Source organism: Gymnogyps californianus, chromosome 8 (assembly GCF_018139145.2).
Source record: "Gymnogyps californianus isolate 813 chromosome 8, ASM1813914v2, whole genome shotgun sequence".
Classification (NCBI taxonomy): Eukaryota; Metazoa; Chordata; class Aves; order Accipitriformes; family Cathartidae; genus Gymnogyps; species Gymnogyps californianus.
In genome coordinates, this window is record NC_059478.1 from 19,632,052 (window position 1) to 19,659,654 (window position 27,603).

The 27,603-nt window shown below is 38.7% G+C and overlaps 1 protein-coding gene across 5 annotated transcripts; it reads right to left on the minus strand.

Moving 5' to 3' along the window:
- Positions 1-273: 273 nt before the first annotated feature.
- SH3GLB1 (SH3 domain containing GRB2 like, endophilin B1) lies at positions 274-26,455 on the minus strand. Of its 5 annotated transcripts, none has more exons than XM_050901458.1 (11): positions 26,318-26,455; positions 21,502-21,643; positions 18,716-18,844; positions 16,876-17,009; positions 16,408-16,500; positions 13,609-13,695; positions 12,193-12,216; positions 7,726-7,815; positions 7,091-7,191; positions 1,754-1,985; positions 274-748 (listed from the first exon to the last, which is right to left on the minus strand). In XM_050901458.1, exons 1-11 carry the CDS (start codon positions 26,387-26,389, stop codon positions 641-643), a joined length of 1,212 nt encoding a protein of 403 aa, XP_050757415.1. In that variant the 5' UTR covers positions 26,390-26,455; the 3' UTR covers positions 274-640. The 5 variants fall into 5 exon arrangements, with proteins under 5 accessions (XP_050757415.1, XP_050757417.1, XP_050757416.1 ...); XM_050901460.1 differs by having other exon boundaries at positions 13,657-13,695; positions 26,318-26,454; XM_050901459.1 differs by lacking the exon at positions 12,193-12,216 and having other exon boundaries at positions 26,318-26,454.
- Between the last annotated feature and the right edge of the window lie 1,148 nt (positions 26,456-27,603).

Sequence of the window (27,603 nt, forward strand, 5' to 3'; positions counted from 1 at the left end):
AGTACAAGGCAAGATTAAAAACAAGTCAGAGCATATGTCACTAGCTTGTGTCAATCCACCTAGGTGCAGTTTAAAATCTCAACAACAGAGAGAAAACAACCGTTTTCATTTTTCAAAGGTGATTAAATGCACAAGTTACTCAGCAGATAGCCATATATGCCTCAGCACATTTGAACTCCACAAGTGTTGGGAACTGAAGTCCATATGGACTTCTTCAAGGTTTATGTTTCATGTTTTGTTTTGGTTATTCAAATAACGTGCATTACACCTGCATCAGTTCACAATAAGTTTATTTTATGTGAAGAAAAGCTTTGCCATTAATGAAAAATTTCAGTAGAAAACAGTATCTCCTGCTTTCAATCTAGATTACTCAAAAGTAGAAGCTTGTATTAGTGAAAACTTCAGTAGAAACAAATCTGTAGGAAACATGTTCTTGGCACATGAAGTAAAAGCTTTAAACACATTAAGTTTGAATAGAGTATTTACCATGCAACCACGCTGGCAGAAAAGCCAGTTTGTAATGGCTGGTATTTGTCCCTCAAGACGATAACATGGAAGACACTTAAACCTGCTTACATAACGTTAATTGTATATAAATATGGTGTCGCCATAATTGACAGTCTTTATTCAGGCCAACCATTTAGTTTAGCAGTTCTAAATAAGTAATAGGCACTTTGCCTTTCTGATTTCCCCTTTCACCCATCAGCCAGTCTGAATCCATGCCAGGGATACTGTACACTGTTATCACCTAAAAAACAGAAACACATTATTATAACCTTTCCCTGCCTGGAAAAAAATTACAGTCTACCTTCATGTGATTTCCCAGGTCTTAGAACTGAGATTAACCAAGTTAAATAGAGTATTTAATATGAGCATCCATGGAACATAATCTAGTGCTCATAAAAATTATTTCACTGGTCCATGGAAAAGAAGTAGATACAGCAGCATATTTTAAAGTCCCTTTTTTCCTGATGAAATTCTACTCATTACTGTTTCTTTTCTATTATTTTTTATCTATAAATCCTGTCTATTGCCATCAACTGTAACAGGCAATCTAAAAGCAAGTTCATTGGATCTTCAAGTGCATGATAGAAAGACAGATGGTGTTGATTTGCTACATGTTAACAGAAAATCTTAGGCCACAGCTTCTATGTAAATCACTATCTAGAGAAGAAAAAAGTCAAATAGAAATATTTAAGTAATGCACATTTAAAAAACCAAAAAGTCTGAAAACCTTTTTGTGGATGCTCTTCTTCGGGGTTAAGCTACAGTCACATTACCAGGTGGAACTCTGTTCCAGCACCCTGCTTCATTGCGTACCTCCACCTGCTTTGTATAGACTCTCTGACTTAAGAGTGCAATTGAATTGGAACAGGAATAAACACAGCACAACCACCACCATCAAAACAAGAAGTAGTTGTATTTTCATATTCTTCCCAAATTGCAATATTTAATGTTTGAAAGACTGATTGTGTTGATAACAGTGCTAAAGGTGTGGTAAAAAGTAGACAGCAAAATTGCATCTGGATTGTCTAGCAAATGTTCTTGCAAGCTAAGCTGGTGTAACAAATGTTAACTCTCACTATAGAATATTAGGGTATATAGGTACAGGACAATGCTCTAAAAGTACTATTGAAGTTTAATTAAAAAAAAATCAACTACACAGATTTCTTGATGTAGCACATCTCAACTGGCTAGTCACAAGCATTCTGATTTTACTTTTGAATGATCAAGGTACATAGAAAACTCTTACCTCATCTGCAAGTAGTGATAATTCACTGCTGTTTGCAGCATCGTAATCATAGAGAACTCTAGCTTTCCTGCTGCCACTTGATGACTTCAGTTCACTGATGCCTGAAGTAACTATTGAATTGCTTACTGAAGGCAATGAAGCAGAGGCCGAGGCCAAGACTGAGGGAGTAGAAACACTCTGCACAGGAGTTGAGGAAGACTGATTATTGTTAGAGAGAAAAGTAGATGGAAAGCTGTGGGAGAAAACAAAACAAAGACTTCTGAGTGAATCAGTTCTACATGGGGAGTTATACATGCCTCCATGCCTAAATTAGCATTCTTGCTTTTATGAACTACAGAATAAACACCAGTAGACAACAGTAATAAAATAGCACTGATGTTTGTACAAATCTAAATAAAGATACTTGTTCCTGACCTGTACTATAAATCAAACCAATATACTTTAAAAGAAATACTGCCACCTTAAAAAAACTTGATAATTGCCTCCTTAAAAAAAAAAAAAGGCAAAACCAGGAAAGCACTGTTGGTCAGACTTAATTCAGACTATATTTTTATAAACATTTCTTTTGACAGCTCTGCCAGTAAAAGTAGTCTCCACCTCCTCCTGCTCATTCCTCAATTATGTAGCTACACAAAAGATTGTGCTGGTGAACCAGATCACGCAAATATAATGCAGGTTAAAAACACAGCCTCCCTCTGAAGGAAGGAAAAAACCCACACCTATTTTTGAAATCTAAATCAGTTCATTGATTCAGCTAACTGCAAGCTGTAAAACAAAAATGTTTGTTACACTAAAGATGAACTTATATCAACTTATGCCCCTCCTTTCTAGGTCAGGCTGCTGCTTGTTCTGTGCCAGCTGTAGTGCTTGCCAGACCCTTCCATGAAGTCAATTCAACTCATTAACCTGCCCCCCGCCCCCCCCAAAAAAAGGGTAAAAAAAAAAAAAAAAAAGGCATATAATCTTCTAGTAAGTTAATGAGCTGAATCACAAAAAAACTGCGATGGGAGCCAGAGCAAATACAAGGGAAAGAACAGAATAACATGGCTGAAAAGTGGAAGAAGCAGAAAGGAGAGCAAAGAAGCAAGAGATTTCGGGGCAGCGGGGTAGGGGGAATGGAAAAGCACGGGGGCAACGATGACCTGTGAGATCATCTCATGTCACTCTGCCCTACATCCTAGGATGCAGTTCCATGGCAGACTAAACTTATTTATTTAGCAGTTCATGTCGTCATTCCTTGTCCCTTTGCTGCCTTACTTTGTTCCAACACTTATCTGATTCTACCTTAAAAGCAGGTCAATGAAGGTTTTGAAAAGCAGCAGAGCTGATGCAGTGAAAAAGGATCAGCAAGTAGGACATAGACAGAGTCAGGATGACATAGAACTGTAGCTGCACTTCCCTCCATTCTTTTGACCAGTCTACACATCAACTAGTCAGTCAATTCCCACACATAACTTTCCTTATCAGTCCTTCTACACAGATGCTTTTTCATTAACATCTGGGATGTGGACATATTACCCTCCCCCCCCCCCTTTTTTTTTTGCCTACTCTTTTGACATAATGAAGATCTATTCATATTGTGTGTATAAACCTGTCGGAAAACACACTCTCATCTCATCTCTTCCCACCTATGCCCCTCAGTTAAGTTCTTCTTGAAGATGCAGTTCAGTGGCAACTTTAACCATATAAATCAAGATCAGTATATTCCCACACCCATGTCTGCAGCATTATTGGTACTCAAATAATCATAAGAGGAGCTGGTTTAGGGAGCTGATGCAGGTGAAAACTAAATCTATCAATACAGTGACTAATTTTTGGATCATGTGGCCATGAACATAGGTGGAATTAAGGCAGATCAAATCTGTATCAGCTGCAGCAGTACTGCACACAAGGTTACAGTTTCACACTATACTTAATCTGGTAAATCTACACTGCCACCAAACAGGGTGGACCCACTCCTCTACTCCTTTTTTGCACAAATGTTCATTCTCTGTCATTTGAGTCAGATCTAGCAATCTGTTGCTTTTGAGTTGTTTCAACAATCTGATCTAACAAAAATCATCAAGAATATTGCTAACTTTCCATCAGAATAGCTTGTTAAACATGTTCACCTTGCAGTCATGCAATTGTTATATCTGACTGAAGGGAAACAGCAGGACTGTATTGTGAAGGACAGAATTAGCCCCTTTACAGTTAGACTGAATTGCATATAAAAATTGGGTAGACTTCCAGGGGACTGTTGTGAGTTTAGTTGGCAGTGTACTCCTGTCAAAAGGAGGAAGTCCCACTTCCTCCTCTGGCTTACCTTGACCCCATTTGATCATAAAGAGCTAGTTCAACTGACCAAGAAGAGACTGCAACTCCACCCAAAAAAATTATTTTGTTTTCATTTGCCAGATTAGTTTTTCAAACCAGTTCACCATGTTCCCTGAGCAAATCAAATGAGCAGAACAAAGGGAGGAAAAGCTAGACCCCACATTTTTTTAGGGGTAACGCAGCTGTGCCTCGTGATGTATTTATTACTTGATTAGCTGGCATTCAGAGGGATTTCATTTTAAATGACAATCAGCTGCTTCTCAATATTGCTAAATTACTGTTTAGTATACTGCTAAACCTGTTCTCTGTTAACACAGTAATTGTAAATCATTCTTCTCAGTTCAAAGGGTCACTGGTTTGTACAGCTAGTGGAAAAGAAAGCCAAAGCTTTATAACCGCTCTGTCAATCAGTGAAGCGTTAAGTCTCACTCTTTTTGCAAAGCCATATGTAGGCATGTTACTGGAAAGCTTCAGCTATACAGAGGTTTTCTGGGATTTTTTTTGAACACTTGAGTAGCAGGAGTTTCACAGCTTGTAGAGTAGGGGACTAGTAATGGGTAATTTGAAAAAATAATGATGCCAAAGCTTAGGCTTGGCTGTCAGGGAAGCTGAGAAAATTCAGAGCAAAAGCAGTTATCAGCAAGGAAAAAAGCAGCCAGAGTACCAGGATATTTGAAATAGATTTGTTTAGTTCATTCTGAGGAACTAAAAAAAAAAAAAAGGAGAGAGATTGCTTTTAACCTGGGAGATTTGATTCTTTAAGCAGCCCCACAGGAGGGCGAGGCAGTAGAGGGATAAGCAGCTGGTGCTGCCTTGAAGAGAAACACCCATAAAACCACGTCTATTTATATAAAGAGAACTGAGCACAAGTTTCCCCCCCATCTTCCCTACAGCTGACTCTGGAGAGTACATCAGGAAAATCAGTGCTCAGCTCTGGAACTTGAATAGTCTCAATGTGAACCGGGTTAGGGTTTATGCCCTAGATTCTGACCCAGGTAAAACATATAATACACATCTACTCTAAGAACCAGGTTTCTGTTTCAAGCAACAAACCATCTCACTTAGAGGCTGAACACCTTTGGTCCATCAACAACCTCAAAACAAAAATAAGTCACTCACAGCTCGTGGCTTTCATATGAGAATATGACATAATGTCATTCTTAGATGTGTGAACAGAACATGTGTAACTCAACGCTATATATCCCTTGTTAACCAACAGAGCACTGGCAAATACGACCAAAATCTAGCTGAGCTGCCTGAGCTATTTATTTGGTACTATATCTGCCTACGCGTAACATAGGAAGAACACTACACGTATCCTGCTTATCTGTTTATTTAATGCAAGTGCTATGCACCATATGCCTATGAACTGAGGAACTCTTCCAAAGCAAGAAGTGCAACTTGAGACCCTGTGCGAGTGCTCTCCGTTACAGTTCAGTGGGACTTCCTTGCACAAGGAAGAAAAGACACACCCAAGATTTAATACTATTACTGTTTTAAGCCACATAGGCAGAGAAACTTCATTTGGCTGTTTGAGGCATTTAGGATTTTGCAAAGCTTCCATGCTTTTGGTCTTCTAGCAGTCATAGTAATTTTATCAAAAATACTAATCAGATCACAGACATAAAGATACATCCTTCTGTTTTCCTAAAGGCAGTATTTTCTTCAAATATTCTTTTTTATACCTGGTAGCAGTTTACACAAATTTTAAACAAAGACAGCTGTACATCCTAAAGCAAGAGATTTTAAAGAGGAATATGTTCTTCCTTAGGTTGAGGGTATTACACTGAAAGCTTTCTGTTTAGTAAATACACTAGGATAAGAGTACAGATTTTAAAAACATCCTCTCAAAATAGTTGTGTAAATATACTTCACTTAATTTCTAATTTAAGAGGCGCTTGTCCTTAATCCAGTAAATGTTTATTTTTAAGCTTCCAATTCTACAACTTGCATTTATGTGCTACCAAATTTTATAGTTGAATACTTCTTTCAACGGAATGTAACTTTAAAGATGTAGCTTTTTTTTTAAATCAAAATTTTAAAGACTTTTTTAAAAAGTCTTTAAACTACCCATTCAAACAAACTGAGGAAAGGAAATCAAACGCCACAGGAAGTTGCAAGCCAGGAAAAGGACAAGACTCAAGAACACTTTTGTTTTTACTTCCTTGTCATGAAAAACATAAACAGAGATACTTTATAGAGACAGTTATTTAGAATAGACAGTACAGTAAACTTCTACGTACAGACAATCCTTCAATGCATATGCTTACTTAAATAACATGGTCTGGTATAACCCTAAGAAAGGCTGATTTGTGAAGACGAATTTGAATAGGGAAAATTTATGAAAAGTAAGTATGTAGATTTCTTTACATCACCACCAATCACACAAAAAGGATTATGAGCACAAACTAACATCAGAGTTTCTTCTCTTACTTTAAAAATGCTAAACCCACGAAACAGTAAAACTAGACAAACTTGCTCATTCTACTGTGACTGCTTTGGATTACTGATTATAGATATTAGGAAGTACATTTCTCCCTAGATACAATATCTATACTGGTAACTCACTTAACAGCGGAGAATGCAGTTTCATTGAAAATCAGGTAGTGCCCTGTAGCAAATTAAGAGGTAACAGGTATTTACAGGCAGTACAACAACTTTTCCCACATTGCATGGCGGTTTTGTAGCATGAAGCATAAGACAACTGAATGATTACAAGTAAATCTCTAGAAATTCCTTTTTGTGCCATTAAATGAGGTTACCACGGGCTCACCTTCCTCAATTACAAAATCTACAAAATCTCAGTAAATCAATCCTCAAAAGGCATTAGTGCTGTGTGTAGGCTTAGCGAAGTAGTTGCACTGGGGTAATTACATATTAGTTACCTGAGAACAGATATACTTCCTTTCAGTCCAGCATGCCTGTGTGTTCACCACTGTTACATTAGTGCAAGTTTTCCTACTATTCATAAGCACTTAGAAAAAAATGGGTTTTTTTCTGAAGTTTTTACAGTGTTACTACCTTCCAAGTTGTTTCTGGAGATCCAACATATATTGGTAACATTGTGCATAGTAGGTCATCTGAGCTTCAACAAAATCATTCAGACAGCGAAGATGATGTGCCTATAATACAGCAAAGAACTGTAGTTTTTAGTCTGTAAAAATACTATGCTGCATTAGAAAGACTGGTCTCCTAGTCAGGTGCTAACACCAATATTGGCACATAGGGATTTATGCCACATAGGTGTAGTGCCTGGATTCACCAGGTAACTGGGATAAAATGTCACAAAAATTAAGATATTTGAGCACAAAAAATAGGTGCTGTACAAGCATCATGCCATTTACCTACATTGTTTCCACAACAGAATAAATATTTTAGCACGTTTTTGTGGTTTCAACATTCAGTTGATCTGATGAATGGGAAGCTGAGTTTCAAGCATAAAAATGAAAGCTCCTGCATTCTCAAGGTTAATGGGAGACTAAAGTTAAATCCAGTGGATACTAAACTAGAATTCAAAAAATAAAAGAACACAGTTTGATGCTTTAACGCACTGAAGTGAAAACTCGTAGCCCAAAGTTCCCAAGTAGCTTACTGTAGTTATTTTTAGAAAGTGCCTTGATTTTGACTTTCCCCCTGTACCCCTTTTGGGTACTCACATGTGTGCTGCTGATTCCTTCCAGCAGAAGTCTGGTAATCTCTGCTTGACGGTCAAATTCACTCTGAGTAATTCGTACTTCCTGTTCAGACTAAAAGTAAGGATGCACATTAGGTATTTGTACAATGCACTCTGTTACACCTTCCTAATGCAACAGTTCTGTTTTATTCAGAGCTATTCATACAAATGCATTAATCACAAGCTTAGGTGTTTGAAACGTGCTTTTTCTTTGCAGATCTTTACTAGGCAAAAACAGTAATTGCATTTTGGGTTCAGAAATGTTGAGGTCCTGCATACCCAACAAACAGCTTTATCATCAGACACCTACCACGCAGAGTCAATGTATGCAAAAGGAAGGCATTTTTCTGCCAGTAGTATTACCCCACCTCTCCCAATAACAAACCAAGCATTCATTGGCATAACAGTGTCTGCACCGGGGCTTCTGCCAGCATAGCACTGGCAGTCAAGGACAACGTAATTTTTTTCCATACTTCAAGTTAACAGGGCTCTGACCAAATAATTTAGGGTAAACCTCACATTACTTTTGTCAGGTAACTGCACAGCAATCAGCTGTACATAAATCTTTGATGGTAAGTTTTAACAGGATATTTCATAAATTAATGTCTCACACTGGCCACCACGCTACTACAACTACTTCTGGTGCTTGTAATTGAGGCATCTTTAAAAATAAATAAAACCGAACTATAGCAAATGTTCTAACTTCAATTAGAGTAAAATTGCTATTAAAATGATTGGATTTAAGTTTCATATTTAAATAATTCAAATTTATTCCTTGTTACATATTGTTATCAGCAATTTATAAATAAGTTAACAATGTTATAGCAGTTTTAAAGGACTTTCATTTAGCACAAGCCGAAATTACTTTAGAGTACTTCTTTGGGGGTAAAAAAAGGACGCTACTCAAAACATACAAATACATAAAAATACGTGTTGTAATATCTAAGATTTACTGTTCCAAGACAGAATGTCCTCAGCCTGGAATCTGGATTACCTTGCCTCAATGCTTATATGCATTTAGTCTTGTTTCTAAAAACAAACCCAAAGGCAAAAATCTGCATTAACCCCAAGATGCAGCAGTTACCGTTCTCAACAAAACGGAGGAAGGAAATGTATTTTCAGGAAACTTAATGAGGTGATACCGATAAAACATTGGTTTCAAAAGGATGTTATGTGTTTGCAAACATTCTGCTCCTGCATTCCACTAATGTTAATCAATACGAGAAGTTGCATGGAAGGATCTTAATCTCAGAAATGAGCACAGAAGAATGATGCCGTTACCCAAGAAATGTTTTTCATCCAAAGTTACTGCAGCTGGGAAGGCTTACACATTAATTAAACAGTGAGGAAGTAGCTATAGAGTACTGTGTGTTTCTTACTTAAAACTGAGATAGCAGTGTATGTATCAAGTTACAAACTAATTAGGTTTTCAAAGTTTGTTGAGGCAAGAATCTTTGCTTGGAATTTTCCTATTAAATCTGTATTAATATCAGTGAAATCCATCTGGCAGTCCCTGAGAGAAATGTAAGAACAAACAGAGGAAAAAAGCAAATCTGATAGCCAAGAGGGGAAGAAAAGCATTCCCTTCTGTATTAGCATCTTCATTTCCTTTAAAAAACCAATAAATTCATAGGTAAACCATTTATCTGGAGATAAATAGTCTAGTCTCTTGCTTCTCTGAAGTCAGCAGTTGCTAATGTGTTTCTTTCTTCCTGCCAGGTAAGTAAATACATGAGAACAGGAACTTATAAGAAGGGGAAATATCCATCAGAATAATTCTATTTGTTTCAACAATATTTTAGCAAATCAACTACTTTCTATAAGAAAAGGCAAAGCAAGTAATGTGGTAACATGTATTAACTTAGCCAGTACAGAGTGACTTTAAATACATTACGTTACAAAAGCCCGATGTACTGGGTTTGTACAGATTTACATAAACTGAATTATGTGACAATGTGTTTAATCTGTTTTGCCCATCCCTGTTTTCAGTACTGCTAGGTAAACAGTAGCAGGACAGCTTATCTATTCTACACCTTGTGGTAAAGGTGAAAAACAGCTGACTTTCAATCTGGGAAGCTTATGGCCTGATCACCTTTGTTTCTAAGCAGAATGAAGAGCTCAAAATATAAGCCTAAAATTTCCAGTGACCCCAGCTGCAGTCATATTTTATTTTTAGAACAATTAGAAGACCTCACTGGGTAGGTCCCATGAAGATCCCTCAAAATGGTACTTGCTCCCCAAGTTCAGAATACGAACCCAGTTTCTGAATATGAATATTCAGAAGTTCATAATCTCCCCAAATTTCACATAAGAATATATGACCTCTCAGAAATACTGTGCAATCCTGTAGCTAAGGGATAACACACAATCATAAGAGCATAGGAAATAAAATCACCTTCCTAATGTTTTATTAGACACACTATCAGTAAAACAGTGATAATGGATATACTCATGCTACCCAATATAGCTGGGCCTCCTTGTCTCCTTTGTAGTCAAAAGAAAGACAGGAGCTCCTCTTGATGATGAAAGCCAGTCTAACCTCAACGTGCTGAACACCCGCTAAAAGCCTCTGCTCTTTCCACTGACTACACCAGACACCTCAAAGGACTCCTAACAAAATTCTTATGTTTATAAAATGTGTAACATTGGTACCTACCCCCTGTGTTTTATAGTATAGTATTTAATATCCTCTAATTCTACATTTCAGAGGGGAAGTTAAACTGAAGAAAGTTTGTCATTGACACCACGCAGATCTTTTGTTCTAACTCAAAAAAAAACTGTAATTGATCTAGAGATTACTGGACAGTCTGAAATCCTTGTCGGGAAGCTTCTTTGATTTAAATTGAAAACGTCTGTGAATCTCTTCCTCCAACTTTCAAACACAGAAGGACAGATTGCCTTTAGAAACCTGGATGGATTACTGTTCCTTTGGCAGAACATGCGTGTTGTAGTTTCTTCTCAATAGTCTCTGCTTTTTATATGCTTAATAAAAAAAGGGAACCTCGAATTACATAATTTATTACAAGATTTAAAGCTTTTAGTCTCCTTTATGCTATGGTTAAGCACTTTGTATTATTTCTTTTTCTCTCCAAGTAACAATCTGTTAGATTTCACTATCCTTAAAGTTGCTTGTCAGGATCTCCAAAAAGCAAATAGTTTTATTCATCATTGTCTTATAGCTTCAAGATTAGTTTTTGTTACAGCAGTATTGCTCCCCTGCCATCTTTTTCCCAAAATAGTACCAAGTACTCCAGCAGATAGGTTTGCTGCTTCCAAATTGTTACTTTACTTAAATAGTAAAATAATTCTCAAATTTTGGGATCACAGTTGACCTAACTCTCCTTTTACAGTTCAATCTCTAAACTCCTTCTTCCCCCTAAACTCTCACACTCTACACATATACTCCCCTGTTTGCACCGTAACTCACAGAAAGTTGGAATAGAAAAAGCCTTAATTTATTTTCCTCTCACAACCTCCAAGATTTCACCCAAAGCTCCATATCCCAGCTTCTAATAGCAACTCCCTACACCTCCCACAGCTGCCTATCTAGTCCCCCTTTAAAAACCATACTCCAAAGCCCCTGCCCTCCAGCTACACTTACTTTCTATTGCTACCCTTAATTTTTATTTCCTCTTCTCTACAGAAATCCCCTAAGAAATTTCTTCTTAACTGTTAGCACAGCTTCTCACAGCCTGTTCCCAATACCGCTTTGTCAGAGCCAGTGAGCCTGAGAACAGCCCTTCTCGTGGCACCGGAGCAGCTATTGCCTAACACCCCATTAGCTCCACTGAGTTTGTCCCTATGCAAGGGATGGCATGACAAGAGAAGGCTGCAGCCCCCATCCCAAGGCTAATGCTATATTTATGAACCTGCCTTCAGCCCAGGTGCAGTTTTCAGATGTGCCTAACTCCGAACTTCAGTTGCTTAAGATAAGCACAGCATTCTCTAGTGACACTGGGGAGAAAGGTGGGGAACAAAAAAAAAAAAAACAAAAAAACCAAAAAAACCCAAACCCTCCAAAACAGAGTTTTCCTCTGAGTTTCTTGCATGCACTCCAGCATTTTAGTTACTGTTCCATGTTCTGGGTAAAAGTTGAAGATCAGTGTTTTTCAGGACAGTTTAGGTTACTAGACCCCAGCCTTTCTGAAAATTTTCAAATAAGCTCATTCTTAAGAGTTCATTTTTAACAGGATGCCATACCAGTAAATTTTGAGAGACAAGTCCTGTAGTTCTTTTTCTATTGTATCTTAGTACCATATGATTCTCATGTGACAAGTGACAGTTTCGCCACTGGAGTTTGAAAGGCCCTAGAGGGAACCGGTGTATTCTGATGTAACGCATCAGGCTGCCAGCATTAGACTGAAATCAACAACGTGCAATATCCTTTATTACATTAGGCCAGCACAAGTTATGGTTTCAGAATTCTACAGTTTCTAAATTCTTTACTTACTTTTGTCACTTCCTCAGCCCATATCTAGTCAGCATTAAGGGGGGAATAAAAACACACAAACTTAGACGGTGGTGGTACTTTAATACAGGATGCAACCATACTTTGGCTTTTAACTACTTTCCTGTCCTCAGAACTTCACAGGGATTTGAGGAGTGCTATGAGTTAGTTGCCCAAAGCCCTTCATATACAATGAAACTACAATGAGTATGGATAGCACTACGTCTGTGAAATAAGTTAGACACTGAAGAGTGTATGACTTGCAGAACTTCTATGTTACAAGAATCTATTTAAAACAAGCTATTACAACAGAAGACATAACTACTTAGAAAATTACATGAATCAGACAAACTAAATTACCTTATGGAGGAATTTAAGTTACCTTAATGTGTTAAAATATTGGAAAACTATGGAAAGCTATTCTCATTTTAACACCACGTTAAGTAAAGACTGAAACAGATGAATGATTTCTCTTGCTAATTCCATTACCAGTTTCCTATTTCACAAGCATTTTTATTGAAACCCAAATTTAATTAAAAATGTTACAGAGGTATCTCAAACTGAGTATTAAAGTAGTACAGCAAAATCATAGAACTGCAAGGAATTTACTCTAGAAGTTAATTACTTCAGCTTGCTGTTCCAATTCCCTCTTGCAATGCAGTTCCTTAACCTTCATTTTCTGCAGTTGTAAGATGATGACAATCAGGACTTCAGTAGGAAGAAATGTGTATAAAGGTTGCAGAAGGAAGTTGTAACAAACAAGTTTATTCGCTCTTTTATCTGATCACGACTGAGAAATCTGGAACACTAATTGAGATGAGACCCACTATGCTGTGCAGATCCAAGACCCAAACCAGGACAGGCTGAACAGCACAGTCTATGTTGTACATAATTAACCCCTTCCTCTTCCACTTTCACAATTATGGTGCTAAGAACAGCTGCATTAATGAGTCCTTGCAACAAGTTCAGGATATGCTGTACTCTAAGTTAAGCCGTTAATTTATGTGACATTATTCAGTTTCAGTTATTTGTAAAACATTGCTTGAAGGGAATAAATTCTCCATATTCTCGGTTATTTCACATAATTCGCTCCTCCTCATATTAAAAAAATAGGAAAATGAAATAATTCCTTTCCCTCCAATGGGTGAAATAATTTCAGAAGTGATAAAAAAATCAACTCCTTTGCATCCAAAGTTTACATTCATAAACTTATAGAAATTAGAATATAATACTGTATACTTCAGATTATCAGAAATATTCTGATAAAAACAACATCTAATGCTGTACTGAGATAAGTGTATTTAGTACACTACACCAATCCAGTTTGGAATGGAAAACATCTCAAACAAGACCAAATGAGCTGGATAGCAAGAGGAAACATTTGATAGGAAAATGAATGAACACAGGAGGCCAACAAACCTTTAGCCATTTTACATGCAGCAAGTTGAGCACGTAAGAGACATTTACCATAATGTTATTCTCTTCAGGCTGAGAGGTGTTTAGTTGCTTAAGTGCATAGATAAAAGACAAAAGCAAGTTACAACACTGTGAATATAGCAGGTGAACAGATTATTGGCACAAAGAACCGCAAGATTAAGCTAAGCAAGACTGTGAACTGAATATAGATAAATAACACTGTTTAGATTTCTACTTTAAATACTGATCTAAGCTACTTCAGTTGTAGAGTAAGCATGGGAGAATGTAATTTCATCAAATATTTTTATAACAGAGAAAAAAATAATCAAATGTAGATGTAATTTATCACTTTATCCTGTCAAAGAAAGTAGTAAAACATAAAAGTTTGCATCGTAACTCAACACACTTTGCTAACCTATCACTTCAGCACTGTTTGTCAGGTATCTTCCTTCACAAATGAGCCAGCAGAAGATGAACCATTTGCATCACACCTATATCCAGGTTAGTTCTCATTTCTATATTGCAGAGGACAAAGCAGAGATACAATTTTTTCCACTTCTCTGGGAATTCTACAATCCGATACTTCTTAAACACGCAGACTGCTGTTAAAATGTAATTAAAATTGAAGTATAGGCAAGGTAGTGAAGAGGCCTAGAGTTTCATGCTCTACCAGCACTAAATTATTTGTGCATAAAACTGTGAATCACTTGCTATATGAATATTTAAGACTGGTCAAGTAGTAGCAGCAGCAACTGGCAATAATTTTGTCCAAGCACCAAGCTCTGGATGATTACACTGGTGATGGAACTAAAACAAGTATAGAGCCTTTCTTTTAATACTAAGCTCAAGAGGAACAATTTCCTTATGGTCTTTCTATTGCTTTAGAAAGAAATATACCTGCTACCACGCCACAAAGGAAGTTAATAACAATGTGCTGGTTTTGGCTGGAATAGAGTTAATTTTCTTCATAGTAGCTAGTATGGGGCTATGTTTTGGACTTGTGCTGAAAACAGTGTTGATAACACAGGGATGTTTTAGTTACTGCTGAGCAGTGCTTACACAGAGTCAAGGCCTTTGCTGCTCCTCACACCACCCCACCAGGGAGCAGGCTGGGGGGGCACAAGAAGCTGGGACGGGACACAGCCAGGACAGCTGACCCCAACTGACCAAAGGGATATTCCATACCATAGGACATCATGCTCAGCATAGAAAGCTGGGGGAAGAAGGAAGGGCAGGATGTTCGGAGATATGGCATTTGTCTTCCCAAGTAACCGTTATGCGTGATGGAGCCCTGCTTTCCTGGAGATGGCTGGACACCTGCCTGCCAATGGGAAGTAGTGAATGAATTCCTTGTTTTGCTTTGCTTGCGTGTGCGGCTTTTGCTTTACCTATTAAACTGTCTTTATCTCAACCCACAAGTTTTCTCACTTTTACCCTTCTGATTCTTTTCCCCCATCCCACCGGGGGCAAGTGAGCGAGCGGCTGTGTGGTGCTTAGTTGCTGGCTGGGGTTAAACCACAACAAACAAAAATACTTTTTTTTTTTTTTTTTTGGAAACTTAACTCTGAACAAATCCAAGCAAAGGAATAGTTTACTATCCATCACTTCTCTATCCATTGCTTCCAAATTCCACTACTAAGCTGACCAAAACCCTGCTCTGCTCTCCATTGTTAGTCTCACAAATTAAGAAAGCTTGACAAGTAGAGAAGTAACTTTTTTGCATAAAATTTACTTAATATAAGGGGAAATGCATGCATGGACTTAAAAGATATAAACAATTTAAATGCACAGGGACAGCATGCATGACATGGAAGATTGAGACACAGAAGCAGAACTGTCAGGTAGAGATGATGTTGGTTTTCTTAGAAGGATCACCACCCCAAAGACACAAGGTGCTTCATCTACAAAGCTCAGTCTCAGACATGACACTTCTGAGATCTATCGGGACAGTGATCCATTCGGAAAAGCCAGCAAAATCTGACAGTCCCGCTTCTGCCTCTTCATCATGTACGCTGTCCCTGTGTATTTAAATTGCCTGTATTCCTTCAGCATCTGTGTGCATGACCCCTACTGCATTAACCCTTATGGGAAAAATCACTATCCATCATTAACTGCTGCACTTGCAGGAATGCAGTCAAAAGATAGCTATGAAAACACTGTAAGCATACCCTACTGAAATTGCATACATTCAATTATCTATTCCTCCATTCAGAGGCATTTTAAGAGTTTAAAAAGCAAAAGCTTTTTAGTTTACAGTAAGTTTAATCTCCTTGAACAAACATTTCTTGAGGGAATAAGAATGGTTAAGAGATGCGAGTTTAAGAATCTCACCCTGTTTGGTGGTGTGAAATAGTAAACAATATAAAAAGAGTAAACTACAAATGTTTTTGATATAGAGAAGTATAGATAGGTTCATCAGTTGGAAATAATTATACATATGCTTCAACACTTGTGGAGATTCAAATGCCAAAACTTCACCTCTGAATGATTTGTATTTACAACCATCTGGGCAGATTGTAGCAAGTCATTTTTGGCAGTACAGGCTCATCTAGTATAGAACAAGGGGAGAATATTTACATGGGTCAAGTACGTTCAACTTGATGGAATATCTAAAAATAGAAGACTAACACCTTGATCAGCAATTCGCTTTTGTTTCCTTGTGTTCCACTGAGGCACTTCTTACAAAGTGAAAATAGTCAGGGTAAGAAGCTAGGACTAGAAACATAACCAAGCAGTCGAGTTTATAAAAATGTATCAATAAGTTTAAAAGTTATGGACAAATTAAAAAAAAAATTTACTTACTGCAGCTCGAGCTTCTGCAACTTTTGCCTTCTTCAATCTGGTTTTTGCTGCATCCAAATCTAGTCTTTTATTTTGTAATAGTTTACGTTCTTTCTGAAAGCAAGTTATGTTAGGTTGTGAGAATAGGTACACATACTCAAAAGCAAAAGCCTGTCTACTTGGAAATTTTTTTAATGAAGTACCACATACAAAAAGGTTCTTCAGTTGAACAGAGAGGCAGAATTAGATCCTAATTATTCTCACATGTTTTATACTCAAGATACATACTTTTAATAGAACAATATTTACAAAAAGCAAGTTTTCAGAATTACTTTGATTTTACCTGGTCAAAAGGAAGCAAAATACACCAAAGGCACAAATTCTACCTCAGTTTTTCTACATCAGTTTGAGGAAAGCAATAATGCACGATTATGTACTACTTCATTTGCAATTGGTCTGAAATGCTGAAGAATGCACAATTCAACTTACAGTAATAGTTTTGTAGTCTCCTTCAATAAAGTTTCTTAGGGGAGTGAGAAAGTTTATAGCAGAAGTTTGAATTAGTTCTCTGTCTGCTGTCCCAATTCGCTTTTGTGTTTCTCCACATTTAATGAGTGCATTTCCTGCAAAGGAAAAAAAAAAATATGTTAATTTCACAGTGATTCAGGCAGGTGGTTAACAAAACAGGTTTCTACAGGCAGGAAAGTTTAGGCCAGCAGTTTGAAAGATAATACAATGCCATCACAAGGGCTTTCAAAAGAAATCCAAATCAGCTACAAAAAAACTCAAAAAACCCAACCCAAATAAAAAACCACACACACCAAAATAAACAACCACCCAAACACCAAACCAAACCATTTTTATTAATAACAATCACAGGTCAAGGCAAGATTTCAATGAGAACAGATACAGCATTGTAGAAGTGGCACTAACTATGGCAACTCCATTGTGAACACCTATTAGAACTGGATATCGTACCTACTTATTTTAATCCAACAACCTCCTCCCCTTATACCACATTTTTGTTTAAGTTAGGAGTAGTTGGTAGCAAGGAAAAAGCTCACTTAGCTACTGGAAAATACTGTGCTTTTCCTCGCCCCCATCTACTCTACATTTAACTGAACAATACTTTGAAATTTGGTTGCAAGTTAGGTGTTGAAACTGAAGTTAGTGTATCAAGAATACAGTTATTATTACGTTTCAACAAACTGACACAGCTGAATTAGAAAAGACCCTAAGTTTCCAGAGAACTAAAATATTTTGTGACACCACGTGAAAGCTAACAGTGTATCTATCTTTATGCTAATAGTTTATGTTACTTGCCCGAATTCTAAGAATTCTGCAAGTTAAGGGACAGTGTGCCTGTAAGTACAACTCTGTTTGATGTTAAAAAGCAAGACTTGAGGCTGATGATCAGAAGGAAGGCCAAAGTTACCGGCATAAAGCTGTGTGGAAGTAAGATGAACAAAGCCTGCCATTATTGATTTTGTATCCATAAGTCTTCTGTAAAACATTTACTTTTTTTTTTTTCAGTGAACTTTCCTTCTTTTGAAAAGGAACACCATTATTTCCAGATATAAAGAACTCATTCTTCCCAGAACAAAAGTTTTCCCTCCCACTGCAATTTTGAAGAAAGCAACTAAAGAGAGCTATCAGACTTTGATTGCAGACTATATTATATATACAGACACCTATGCATTGCAGTTGATTAAAATAACAGCTAAATCTGTTATCAGCAACTTTAAGAGTTGTAGAGAACACTTGAATTAGACTTATTAATTAATAGCAGTGTAAAAACATTAGATATAACACCCCCAACCCTCCTGTCACAGGTATATAAATTTGCTGGAGAAGGAAGAAAATTTACATTATGTTCTACACTCTCATCTTTAGCAAAATATTATATATTAAGAAAAGCAGGAATACTGTTGTCATTAGAGAGGCTTCTTACTAAAGAAGTTAATTTTGGATAATATATTCACTCCACAAATAAAATGCATAAATGTTGTCAGATGTGCAAATGTGTTCCCTTAACAAGGAAACTAAATTCCAGAATTATTTGTTCTGGTGAGAAAATTATCCATCCACAAAGACGGTTATCATTCCAACAGCAGGTTCTATTTCTAGATTTGGATAGAAACCTCATCATTGATCTCCTAATGCTCAAAGTTATACAGCAAGTCATTTCAAACTGATATAAAAGTCATTGAACTGTTTTATCTAGAGGAAGACAAGAAATATTATTTTACATTGTTAAGAAAAACTAGTTCTGTGCATTTTTTCCCCCTTCATTTCTGCAACACAAGACACATTTTTTGCTTCTATTTACCATAGGCTGTTCCTGGGCCAAATTCATTCCCAGCATCAATCATATACTGGCCTAGTAACTCTGGATTATTCATGCGACTTGGTGCTTTGCGGTCCAGCTTCTCATAGACAAATTCTTCTATTCTGGCATCTAAAAAATGTTTATTTGAAATAATTATTGTCTTTCAAAACAAGTTAGAAATAGAAACAAAATAAAAAAAAGGAAAAAGAAAAAACAATTTCAAAATCCAGTAATTAAACTCAACATAAGTGAACAATGTTAAGCTGAAGATACTGTTCTTGGAAACTGACTGTATTCCATGTTTGTCATGCTATGTTCAGGTGTTTCTTAGAGCCATCTGTGAAAGTGAAAAATTATACTTTTCCTCTCCCTTCTATCAACATATTTATACAGTTTTTCAAAATTTTGTCCAGAAGTCTTCACTATAAGAGCATAATAGAATGCTTCTCCTTAACAAAACCAAACAGTCTTTTTTCCCCCTCCAAGAAAAAGTGAAAATTGTTCACTAGAATTAGCAGTATAGGAATTAAGTTCAACAACTGCCGTAGGCTCCCTGTTAAGATATTCTGAAAGTTTGGTAGCCCCAGAAATAATATCCTCTTTCCCACTCCCCCTGCTTCCTTGAAATGCTCTGAAAGAAACCAGTAAAGATATGAGAAAGTGTTTCATTTCGTATTCCCATCTTCCCTTAGTTTGAGCAACAAAATTATCAAAAAACTTGTCATGACTATATGATCATTAATATCCATCTATCATAATATTAAGCCACAGTATGCTTCTTAGGTGAAAAAGCCTCACAGACATAAACAGGGACACTGTTAATTACAACAGCAGACTCCTCAGATACAACACCCGATTTCTCTGACCAATTGTTTTGACTTCATAACTAGCTCACTTTATTTATACAGTCAGTATGCTTAATAATTTTAGCCTGCAATAGTACAGACAACCACAAAGAAGCTCTCCAATGAATAAACCTGCCACTTTGATGCAACCAAAAATAATACTGTTAATTAGACAACTTTCATCAGCACTGGATTAAATAACTACTCTCTCATGAAGGTCACAAAGATTAACCTGACAAACACAGGTACCAGTGCATTCCCTGGCACCAAGGGTGAACTAAAAATGATCCAAATTCATTAGTTTTTCTTTGTTCTATCCACAATATTTATTTTTTACTAAATGACAAGAGAACTGAAAAGTAATCTAAAATTACTGGACTATTACATGGGTCTGACCTAAAGGTACAATTAAAAAAGTGATTGAAAGTAATTTTTCCTCCCCCAGACAGGGTCACTCTATTAACAACCAAAAGAAGCCCTCTACAGTATGTGATAGTCCTCCCAAGTAGGCTGCCGAACAGCTGAAGTTACATTCACATACGAAGACCACTGCTTAATGCTGAGTATTTTTAGCCATCAGAAAATTGACTGGTCAGCATAACTGAGATACTACCATATATTATCCTTCTACTGAATCTTCCTCACACAGTTCTACCAGTCTTCAGTTAGTGATTCAATATTCTACAATTATTACAAGTTTCTGAAAAAGTCAATAGATATTACAAATACTGAATTAAATGAACAAGATAACTATTTCCTCTGGCCCAGACAAAAGTAGAAATTTGAGCTGGAATACTCTGTAAGTTCTATTGCATCCTTCCCACAGGATTAGTTGTTTTGGGTTTTATGTTTGTTTTTTAAATACTGGTTTTACGGAAGTAAAGTTCCATCCTTTATGGAACTAAAGGATGCAACAGACTTCCAAAATAATACTTCAAAGATCAGCATTATAAAGAATGTATCTATTAGGCATTAGAGAAGTGCTATCAGTGTATGATTTACCTGTACTAATAAATCCTAATTCAGTATATCACTACAAGGAGAATATTTATGTTTTCAGTGCAGAGGTATTAGCAGTATTATAATTTTATCATTTGAGCTAAAGGAGGTTTAGATTTTTTTTTGGTAATAGTAGTTCGCCCAGTGACTAGAGACCAGATCTTAACTTGAAATCTGGATCTACACACTAAGCAAATTCCTATAGCTGCCAACTCTAGTACAACTACTACAAAAGGCACAGATAACTGTAGGATATGAGTCTGAAACTGATATCCTCAACATTACTACTCATAGCAGCAATTTCAGAAACAAATAAAATTAAACACACCAGAAAACTACATTTATTCTACTCATGTTTTTTCTATTATTGTTACAGTAAGAGATTCACCAGTGATGAAAATATATTTGAAACTTTATTGTATTGCCTAAGTATGGTGTATCAATCTAATCATTCTTTAGTAAAGGAACTGTTAAAGATAGGCATTTCAGTTCATCTTGCCTGCTTCAAGCTGAATTGTACTGTGCAGACAGTTTAAAGTAATGAAATAGTAACGAAATTTCTTGAGCCACTGCATCTAACCCACGAAGAAGTTCAGAGTTCTTACAACTACCTAAGATTTCTGGGATTAGAGTGGGAAATTCAATTAAACAGGAAACAACTCAAAAACCAGTCAAGCTGAGACTGATCAGAGTATGGAACCAATGCTATAGAGCGCTCTGTCTAAAGCTTTTCCCATTTGAAGGGTTAAGGAAGTACCAGCAATTGGTACAGTGTCTCTGATTCTCAGTAGCTGTTCAAACGTGCTTTCCCTAACTCCAGCCTTCAAATCTTAAAACTGCTATATTTAGTCATAACTTATGCAATACCTATTGCAGTAAACATTTACATTGGCAAATCTATTAATTCAGAAGTTGCAAACAAAAACCTGAAGGGCTCCTTACTTGGATTTGGCTGCAATAATACTTCTGTTTGTTTCATTATTTTTTCTGTCCACAATTTAGTGCATTCTGCTTTGCTGAGAAGGTTCTCCAGGTGAGCATCCAGTTCAGTCTTCTCTGCTTGACCAAGCTTTTCTTCCGTGAACTATGAGTTAGTCAGACAGGTTGAAAATACTCAGTTAGTTCATAGAAGTAATTTCCCAGGACATGTTTAAGACAGTAACTATTCACTCATATTAGTTGGAGATCATGTTTTCAAAGATATAACCATTATCCAGTCATCAATAAAAACTAAGGATAAATTTGGAAGTTGTTAAGTTCAACAACACACCCTTCCTATCAGGAAAAAAAGGGGTGGAAGAGTGTTAATCAGACCAAGATGAGGAAGGTAATTTACAACATTATGAAGAAATCCTCTGCTCTACTTGGTACTGAGAGTTCTCACTTGAAGCATTTTGTCCAATTTTGCGTAGTGCGCTTTGAAACATGAGCCAAAAGGAAAGAGAGTCCAGAGGTAACGAAGACCATTAAAAGATTACTTCAATCTTGCATATTTTGTAATTAAGTTTGTCCCTTCTCCCACACTGAAGCCTGAAGACACAACAGATTCTCATTGCAGCTACCTTTAATGTGTTTAAAAAAAATTGTTGTCCTGTCCACAGCAAACAGGAAAAAAAGTAGTGAGCTTAAACTTCAGCATGAAGATTTAAATTAGAATCAGACATTAGAGAAAGCTTTTAAAGACAAGGATTAAAAGCTGAAATAGACTTCCCTAGGAAGTTGTGGAATATATAACTTTGGTGATGGGGGGTGTTTTGTTATTTAGAATAGGACAAATTAATGTTTTGATGAACTGTTTAGATATAACTGATTCTGTTATGCCTTACAGAAACAGTAAGATGACCTCTGTTGTTCTCTTCCAAGCTGTGTTTTCAGTGACAATGAAATACAATGTAACTCCACTTAGCTAAATAAATCCAGCAGACAATTCATTTCACTTAATATTAAATTCATGTCAATTCTTATAATCCACAAGCACTCTGTACTTCAATCCCAGTTCTCTGGGAGAGGAGGAGGCCACACATTTCACATCAGGGAACCAAGCAAAACCGGAACTGAGGGTTTTGCCTGCGTCTCTTCAGAGCAGTAGTTCCTCATGACGATGATGATCTCATCACTTGACAGCCTGTTCAAAGTCAGGCATTTTCAGAAGAACCTGGCTTATGATTAAATCCCTAACAAGCTTACCAATTAAGAATACAATAGGACTGGAAGCATTTTTGACTGTCAAACTGCATTCTTAACAAGTTCTTCAGTGGGATATTTAAACTTGCAGTAAGAAACAAGAATACAACACTAGTAAACTGCATTGTCCAAGTTTGTTTTAATTTCCATCATATGTAGAATAAAACCAACTTTGATAGCATGCACATCTAAAGTCTAGATAAATGCTGCAGCATTTGCAGTTCTACATAAAAGCAAACTGCCTTCATGAGAAAGTTCAGTCACAGTATAGGGAAGAATGGAATTTATTTATGGATGTATTACTACTACTGTTTAAAAGGCTCTTTAAAAAGATGTCAGGTACTGTAAGTTGTTCTCAAGAAACTTTGTACAGATTCATCATAATACAATATTAATGGTTCTGAAATTATTTTTTACTAATTACAGAGAAGAGTATTTGTATATAAAATGGGCTTTCCTATTAATATTTCCATAAGTCTTCTCAGCAGTGTGAAGATTGCTTACTGAAGATCGCAGTGTTAGATTTCACATACACATTTAAAGGAAAAACTTAATTTTAGCAATACTGAGCAGCGTGGTAAATAGTACTTTGACAGAAGCATGGTTTCCAGCATCAATGTAATGCAACAATGCTGCCCCTCCGATTTCCCATCTCAGTTACCCTGAAACATAAATTTGAACCGGTCTTCCTGTCCTATGTCCTTTTTCAGACATTACTCCATCCCTTAAGGATAAGAACAAAATAAGGAAAGTGGTGCTGTGAATCAAGACTTTTTCTTCTGCTTAGAAAAACTGTTCCAAGATAGGCAGATATTAATGATTTTTGACTTTGATTAGAGCTCTAAAAATTTTGTTTTCCTTTTTATTAAAGCTTGAAACATGTCATACAGAGATACTTAATGTAAGCACTTGCTGGAACAAATCATATCAGTAAGCCATCTATCTTTATTAAATTTATCTATCTTTATTAAATTCAAAACAGGTACACAAGTTGCCTGAATGTGACCAGCTCACGCAGAAGGAAATTGTACTGTTTTGTATACAACTGGGTTATCACAGCCCAGTTGACATTTCAAGCCCACACTGCAAAATTACTAGGAGAAATTACATTAAGATAAGCCTCTAACTTCAAGTAGAAGTTATGAACAATAAAAGTATTTCTGCTACTAAAGAGTAAAAGCCCAGCTCATTCCCAACTGCTATGCAGGCAGCTTGTCGATAACACAGCCTGGCAAGAGGAAGGACTCACATTCCTATTACTACACTCTATGGCGTTATTTATTTCACCTCAAATACCACTAACTGTAACCATTTGCTACTTTGTTCCACAAATTGCAACTATTGCAAGACGTACTGAGAACGACTCCTTCCACCATTTTCTGCCTGCCCCAAGGAAGGGTAGGCTTTGGATGAAGATGGCCAGTAGGCTTGATTTTTCTGTAGATTACGAACTAGAATATGGCAGTCTGAACACAGTATAATCTCATCCACAGAAGGAACAGGTTTCCTGGAACATGAATATCAGGTGGTTGTGGGTAAAACAGTCCCATTCCCCTTATAACAGAAAAGTCTGATAAGCCGGTGAAACACTAACATGACGTTCACCATCTTGTACATTGAAATGGAAATCTGAAGTGGTTTTCCTACATACCATTTTATGCTGCTCAACTGTTTCATAGGGTTTGGTGAGTTTTTTTGTTTCTAATATCCCAAAGCAACTAGTGTCAGGTCATACTACCTCATCCAGCAATGCCTGAACATAAGAGTTTAACTCAATATACAGAACTGTAATTTTTACTGGAGGACACAAAAGCTACACCCAGATAATATTAAAAAAAATTCACAAAATTATTACCCTTTAATATTATCTGTAGGCCTTACATAGTAACTTAAAAAAACAGGGGAAGCAACAGTAGCACACAGAACACGAGTTACTCAGATTATAAGAACATGCTAGGGATTTGCTCCTCCCCCTCAATGGCTTCATTAAGCTGCTCGTTCTAGGGGAAAGTGGCAGTTGGTAGAGCAAAATTATTACTTCCACATTTCCACTGAATTTTAGTTTAGATTAAGCAGATAACTAATGTAGCTATTCAGATGTAAACCAACAATGCAGACAGAGCATACTCGAGTAAACCACAGTTCACACCACCTTTAAACCATGACAAACTGCAAAAACCTGCAATAGATTTAATGCAATAAGCTGATTTAAATGTAAAAAGTCAAGGTAAGAGAGATGAAATCACAAGGTCCCATCACAGGATCTTACAATGAAGGGTGAAGTACATCTCCTTTTTTTCCTTGTCTAGCAAGAAAAGGGAAAGGGGTGGAGGCTGGAAAGGAAGAGATGGTCTGGGAAACATGTAGACCTGGAAGAAGCCGGGGGGGGGGGGGGGGGGGGGGGGGGGGGGGGGGGGGGGGGGGGGGGGGGGGGGGGGGGGGGGGAAGCATGGAAAGACCTCCATCACAAAGAGAAGCCACAACGACTGCTTTAAGTTCATTTAAATTTGAACAACAATGTTTTCTGATGAGTTTGCATTTTCAGAGTTCTGCTGTGCTGCTGATCATTGGTTCTGCTTGAATATTGAGATTTAGGGCAATACACCAGACCAATCAGACCAGATAACAACTTTAATCACCTTCCAAACCTGACTGTGACCCAGCGAGAACTCATGAGAAACCAAAGTGGATTACTATGCACTGCTTGGATGTCCACCTCCCTACAGGAAATCTGTTCAGGTTTGATTCTATGAAGAAAGGGGATTACGGCTCAAGACAACAGCTAAGGAACAAAAGCCAATTATAGTGCCCTTAGCATGAAGAAAGGGGAAGACCGATTCAGAAACAATGGGCTATCAAACAAGCCTAAAAAAGATACTAAAGCTCAAACAAACCCAAAAAGCCTAACGTGTCACATCAGAGCTCGAATTTTACCGATCAGGCAGCTGCATACATTTTTAGCAGCCAGTAAAAACACCAGCTTGTTTCCGGCGAGACACACCTTTGTCCTCTCCACGCATCCAGTCCGACCGTACCTCCTCGCAGCTGATGCCTGCTCAACTCCTCCCCCTCAGCCCAGGCGCCTTCTCCCCTCGTTGCCTGTCCTGACCTTGGGCTGCCTCAGCCTCCCCCCGCCAGGCCCCCGAGGCCGGCTGTTTTGCAAGCAGCCTGGACGACATCCCCGGGTCCTGCCAAGCCCAGGGCTAGCACGGGACCCGCGGGGGAAGGAGCCGGCTTGAGAAGCAGGCACCTCACAGCAGCACATCGCTGCCCGGCCAGGCCAGAGCGCTGGGCTCACCCCTCGCCAGCGCAGCCGGGCCTGGCGCTCCCTCAGACCTGGAAGACCGCGGCGGGCCCAGCCGCCAGCCCGGCCCCTCCCGGCCATCGCTCCCCAGGCCTAGGGCGGAGCCGAGCTCCCCGGCCAACGCCCCGCGCCGGGCCGGGCCGGGCCGGGCCCAGCGGCGGCGGCCCCGCGGAGCCAGCCCGCGGCCTCGCCCACCTCCCCCAGCTAGGGCCGCGGCGGCGAAGCCCCGTCCCGGCGAGGCCCCCGCAGGGGCGGGCAACCGGGGCGTACCTGCACGGCGCGGCTCAGGAAGGTGCCCGCGTCGGCCGCCAGCTTCTTCACGTTGAAGTCCATGATGTTCATCTTCGGCGGGGGAGGGGGCGCTGACTCAGCCCGGACACCCGCGGCGGCGGCCGCTCCGGCCCGTCCCTGTGGGGAGCCGCCGGGGGGCGGTGCCAACCCCGGCCCAGCGCCGCAGCGGATTGGCCGCTGCCGCGGCGTCAGCCGCAGAGCCCGGATCGGCCGGTGGAGCGGCGGCGGCGACACCCGGCCCGGCCGGGCCCCGCCCCGCCCCGCCTCGCGCCGCCATGAGGGGGCGGTGGGCGGGGCAGGCGGTGCGTCCCGCCGGTGGGGGCGGCCGCCCGCCCGCCCGCCCTTCGGGGCGCGGGCACGCGTCCCCGCCTCAGGGAGACCTGGCCGTTATCGGCGCGCTCCAGGGCCTGCGGCAGGCTCCGGAGTGAGTCTCAGCCCGCCCGCCAGCCGTGGGGGAAGGGAGGCTTCCTGGAGCCGGTTGCGGCCTTTACCGTAAAGACTAGCTAGCAGGGCGGCCGGAAAAGGCAGAGTCCCCTTGTGCGGGCGGTGATGGCCCGCCCGGGGCACGTTTGTCCGCGACGTTAGGGGTGGAAACCGCGCCACTCCGGGGGACTGCGGCCCGGCCTGTCCCGCCAGGGCTGACACCCTCGGACTCTGAGAGGACAAGTTCCCCCCCACTCCCATTTCTTGAGTCCAGAATTCTTTCAGTCAAAGCTTGTCTTCATGAAAAATAGTTTTTGGATAGACTGTGAAGACGTAAGCTGGGAAAGAATTTTTAAGAAGTCGTTCAGAAAAAGTCTGTTTATTAAAAGAACTTGTTAGATAAATGTATACTGAGATGCAACTATAAAATAGTATGAAAGCATCACAAAGGGAGTATTTGAAAATACCTTGAGTATAGTAGCGTAACTTAATGCCAGTAACCAAGCAAATTAGAAGAAGAAGAAAGTCTCTAATTTTAATAATTTCCATTATTTTAACATCTCTTGTCATGATTTTCAAATGCCCAAGAAGAGAAGAAAGGACCTTTGACATGGGCTAGCAATTAGAAAATGGATTTACAACGTGGCATCATTGGCAACAAACTAATATTCCCAGCTTGAAAATGATCCTGGTCATTCAGTTATTTACCTCATAATCCAAATAGTACGTAATGTTTGGCTAAATTTGATAAAGTCAGAGGAAATCCTAGGGCATTATGACAAGAAGTGAATTCCAGAGAAAGGAAATAACTGTAACAATCAAAGCAATCTTGCTTACATGCC